This window comes from Salvelinus sp. IW2-2015, linkage group LG10, assembly GCF_002910315.2.
Source record: "Salvelinus sp. IW2-2015 linkage group LG10, ASM291031v2, whole genome shotgun sequence".
Classification (NCBI taxonomy): Eukaryota; Metazoa; Chordata; class Actinopteri; order Salmoniformes; family Salmonidae; genus Salvelinus; species Salvelinus sp. IW2-2015.
The window spans coordinates 20,435,433-20,440,335 of NC_036850.1; the positions used below are offsets into that span (position 1 = coordinate 20,435,433).

At 45.0% G+C, this 4,903-nt stretch overlaps 1 protein-coding gene across 1 annotated transcript in view; it reads right to left on the minus strand.

The window, feature by feature from the left end:
- Positions 1-4,459, minus strand: part of LOC111969144 (tripartite motif-containing protein 66) — an 18,023-nt gene extending 13,564 nt beyond the window's left edge. Inside the window, exons 1-5 of the mRNA XM_024147284.2 lie at positions 4,371-4,459; positions 3,408-3,621; positions 887-1,016; positions 476-592; positions 45-159 (exon numbers count right to left, since the gene is read on the minus strand). Coding sequence (XP_024003052.1) covers positions 45-159; positions 476-592; positions 887-1,016; positions 3,408-3,621; positions 4,371-4,379 — 585 coding nt within the window. The 5' untranslated portion in view covers positions 4,380-4,459. The remainder of the gene's footprint in view (positions 1-44; positions 160-475; positions 593-886; positions 1,017-3,407; positions 3,622-4,370) is intronic.
- Between the last annotated feature and the right edge of the window lie 444 nt (positions 4,460-4,903).

A 4,903-nucleotide genomic window follows, 5' to 3' on the forward strand; every position in this document is an offset into this window, starting at 1 on the left:
GAGGGAGGGAGGGAGGGAGGGAGGGAGGGAGGGAAAGTCATTACCTCCAGTTGCTCTATTAATAGGTTGGCCCGTTTGTTCAGCTCATTCATCATAATCATCTTTGCCATTTTAATCTGGTTCTCAGCCTTCCTCTGCGTGATCTTTACACCATGCAGCCTGAGAGGAACACAGAGAAAATGACATTCTGATTACTGACAGAGAAACCAAAACAGTTGATGGATTGTGGTGTATACGTGCTTTATTGCACTTGGATGCTTTACATATGTTAGATGGGTATTTCATTCAGAGTTGGAGAGTGTATTGTATATGATCTTTGAGAGGACATATACATTTCATCAACATTGCTCTGGAAAATTTGAGCCAGGTTTCTGAGACCACCAGCTGTTGGCTTTACACTTGCTTTATGAGATCAGTGTATACTCTTGATCATTCTACACATCTGTCTGTAATGTATTGTACAAGCGGAGCTTACCTGTCCTCTATCTGTTTGGCTGTGCTCTCCACTGCAGACCTCCTCTCCTCCACCTGAGCCATCAGGCTCTCAAACTGCCACTGTTGGTCCTGCAGGGCCTTTCCAATGTGCACCAACCTGAGGACAAACAGATATCACAGTGGGTCAAATAATACAATAGAAACACCACTTAACCTCACCACTTTACACCCTTTCATTTAAAGCATCTCCTTGAGGGCTAGTTACTGTATGACGTTAGGGACTATTGGGACCACTAATGCACTGCAAAATCACAGGCAACAGGGCAATGTATCATATGGACTGAATTGGAATTAGATAGGTTGAAGATATGCACCAGACACAATGCAGGAGGTTTTTAACCTGCTGTTAGCCCCTCACTGTAATGCCCTTGTGCCGTGTCTAAGGACTGACCTGTGGTTCTTGTGGGCGGACAGGTGACAGCTGCTGCAGCACATGAGGTCACAGGACTCACAGAAGAGCTCCAAGGGCTCCTGTCTGTGAGAGTGGCACATGAGGAGGGGGCGGCCACACGAGCCAGGGCCTGCCGGGCAGAGGGGGGAGGGGGGAGAGAAGCATAGCATTACCACAGAGAAGGACTAAACAAGCAATTCACACTACAGCTAAACCCGTTGGGAGGAATTGGTGCTGTACAAGAAAATAAATGCACAAAGATATATCATGCAAACAAATGTTCAAAGACACATCATGTAAACAAAAGCGGCCTACTAAAGAGCAACTGCATAACATTCATGTCTGGCAGCACACAGTTTATGTACATCAACGTTTTATTCTATTGTTATATCAAGCTACAAGACAAACTACTATTTCGCTGAATGTTTCCTGTTTAGTTTTGTTTCATTTTGCTTAAAATGTTATCTGCAATCTCATTCTACTCTTTTTTAGAGTTGGAAAATACGTTGAATCTGATATTGGCCTCAAGTTAACATGCATTACATGAGTCATTCAGTATCATCATCATTCCCAAACTATTTTAGCTTAGGGAAATATGGCATCTTTTAAATCTAGTAAATATTTCTGGACTTAAAGAATGGGTAGACAGATGGGAAATAGGGCAGAGAGAGAAGGTCTTTGATCGGAGAAATGAAAGACCAGTGCCAATCTAGATTAATAACTTTGTTCGGTTGGCTTTTGAAGAATCAAACAAAACCTTCACACCGCAGGATGTAGACAGTAACAAATGCTGCTAGAGAACAAATTACTTTCATGTGRGCWTGCATAAARGGCCATGTTTTAAAAATAAATGCAGCATTAGTCATTTGATTTGCAATGTAATGAGAGTTCCTACTCTATGCAAATGATCTGTATAAATAGCTGGAAATGTGATTCTTATGCAGCARATATGAGACTTCCTGCCCAAAGTTATCACTTCCTSACACTAAGGTTYTATCCCAAATAGCACCTGTTCCCTATAGGGCTCTGGCCYAAAGTAGTGCACRATGTAAGAATAGGGTATAATTTGGGACGGAGTCCAAGCAATCACCATGTGGCATTAGTTAATTTACTTCAAAACTGGACCCAAATTGACTGAAGCCTTTAATTGACTTTTGAGAACAATAACAACCAATTGTTGTATCCTGATGCTGGTGTTTATTTCCCCTCTTGGGTAATGATTGTGTCATGAAACTGTGTGCACTGCACTCGGAGCAGGCCTAAGCATTGTTATGAGGGGTTGACTGAGAAGACTGGGTGATGTTCAGATGGCTATCCACTGTACACATTAAAGTTGGTCCTATGTCTATACTCTGGGGTGATGCAGAAGGTTTTATCCCACAGTCACAGACACACACGCAGGCACAAACGCACACACAAACGCACACATACCACAAGGGGCAGGAAACAGATCACAATGTGATAGAGAGACCACAGGGTCACAATGAGTAAACAGAGCCCCAACAATACACAGTACTGCTGCTGCACACACACACACACACACACACACACACACACACACCACACACACACCACACACCACACACACACACACACACACACACACACACACACACCACACACACACACACACACGACACACACACACACACGACACACACTTCACCACTGCCTAAGGTTATGGCCCTTAGTTAGTACAGTCAACTAAACACTGACTCAACAGAACAGTACAGCGCTCAACACAACCCTATAACATAAAGATCACATCCCAGTTCATATGCAAACTGCTGCACACAGGCCCACAGAGCCTGACTAAAGTCTCAGCTGAACATAGCTATCTGCTGAACACAACCCTACTGCACTCTGCTGGACACACCACTCRAATGAGCAGTGCCTTTTGCACAATGCTCTCCACAAGGCCTATTGTGCACTGCGTAGCACAGCCCCAGTGCTAAGAGCTGAGTGACCACATCCTGCCTGCAGAGCTACGCTTTCTCACCCGCAACACTTCAAACTGYTGTTCTCACCAAAACACAAAAACAAAACACTAACACACTAAGACAGCAACACTTAGAGGTGGCAATAGAGGTGAGATGTGATCACAGAGTTACAGTATGACTTCGCCTTTTAGCATCCAAGAGTAGAGKCCTAGAAACGTACTTTTCAGCATCCACGAATAATGTCACACTGTTGCTACAAAAATAGTATAATTCTCAGTGTTCACTCTCTGAATGTGGGCAACATGACAACAGGAATTGTAATACATAAGGGTCTGTAGGAACCATTACTGTACCACCAACCATTACAGGCTACATGCATAATTCATCACAATCATTCCTACTGAGACATGATTAACAAACAAACATGGGAAAAAGTTGAAACAAAGAAACCCAAACAGGTCTGATGACGACCCCAGGGAAACGAAGCCCATCTCCACCCAACCGGCCAGAGACACCCGGATGTGGAGACTGGAGAGGCAGTGAGGGATGGGAGAACCTGTCTGGGAGAGAGAGATGCTTGCCTGGTTCGGGTGGAGGCAGAGAGCTGGGGGCCATCTGGTCCCTCTGGTGCAGGTCGACACATTGGGTGGTGGGCCTCTGGTGTTGGTGCAGGTCTGAGCACTGAGGGGTGGCTCTCTGGTGCTGGTGCATGTCTGTGCACTGGTAGCACAGCCACTTGTTGCAGAATGTACACAGGCTCTGGGCTAGCCTGGGCTCTGGGCACTCTGAGCAACGCTGCCACACACAAAGAAGACCTGTCATGTATTGACACACACCAAGCACGCACGCACACAAGCACACACACAAAACAACAAGGTCGTCTGATATAAAGATGGGGTGACATATGTCAGAAGTATTTGTGTTACCTCCCTCTGTACTTTGGGCTAAATCACACTCCTCAGAGCGGTTACTTGTGTCGATGCTCACACATTCTGAGCTATTCCCAGAGAATGTCAGATGCATTCCATCAAGTTCCTCAAAATGAAGCCATGTTGAGAGTCACAGACACAAGCTGCTCAACCAGCTGATTCATTTCCCTTTTAATGCAGCTTAAAGACAGCTAGTAGCACATATCAAAATACAGCCGCAACAATATCAGAAAACAGGTCATACTGAAGTCATGCCAATTGCACAGGATTATCCTTTCTTCTTTCAGAACGTGTTGTGTATCTTTTCATCCTCCTCACATTACAGATAACAGTTAACATTATCCCCTCAGAGTTATTTGGGAAAATATTCATATTCACTTTGTTAGAAATACACTGAAGTACATCAAAGACTTGAGAGAGTCTGAATACCCTCGGGCTAAGACAGAAAATAAGTCCATGCATATACATTCATTCTATTTCTGCAATTTCCTCTACACACAGAGGCACAAACAAAAGTAGAATAGAAAATCTGCTTGTGGGGAAAAAAGAGAGTTGAGGTAATCTGTGTCAGCCGTGTCATAGGAATGTTAATAGAACGTTGAGAGAACGCCTTACCTTCTCCATGTCAGCACTGGGGTAATGTGTCCTCTGGTGAATGGTGGAGCTGGTACCCAGCAGAGCTGCTCTCGCTGTGGGAGGGAGAGGACAGCACAGCCTGACGCTCACACACAGCAAAGCAGCACTCACACTGACGCTTTTACCTGCGGCAGGAAGCAACGTGCACCAAGAGGTGGCCCCAGAGAATACGGCTTACATGACAGCCTGCGTGCTGAGCTCTCCTCTCCTCTCCTCGCCTGGTTCATCTGTGTGTAGGACTCCTCACAGAACAGAAGTAGAGGAGTGTCAAATTCAAATCCATCCTCTAACACACAAAACATATAATCCTTTTTCTTAAATAAGCCTGTGCATAATAATTGGGAATTAGGGAGATACGATAATTATTATTTTTCTAGGGCGAAATATCCCCGGAAGCCCTTCCCAAAATGGAAGGAGAGGCCGAATGACCTACAATGTTGGAGGGAATTGTAAGCACTGCAAACAGGAGTGGAGCAGGCTGGGATGGGATGGGATGGGCTGTAGTGAGCTGG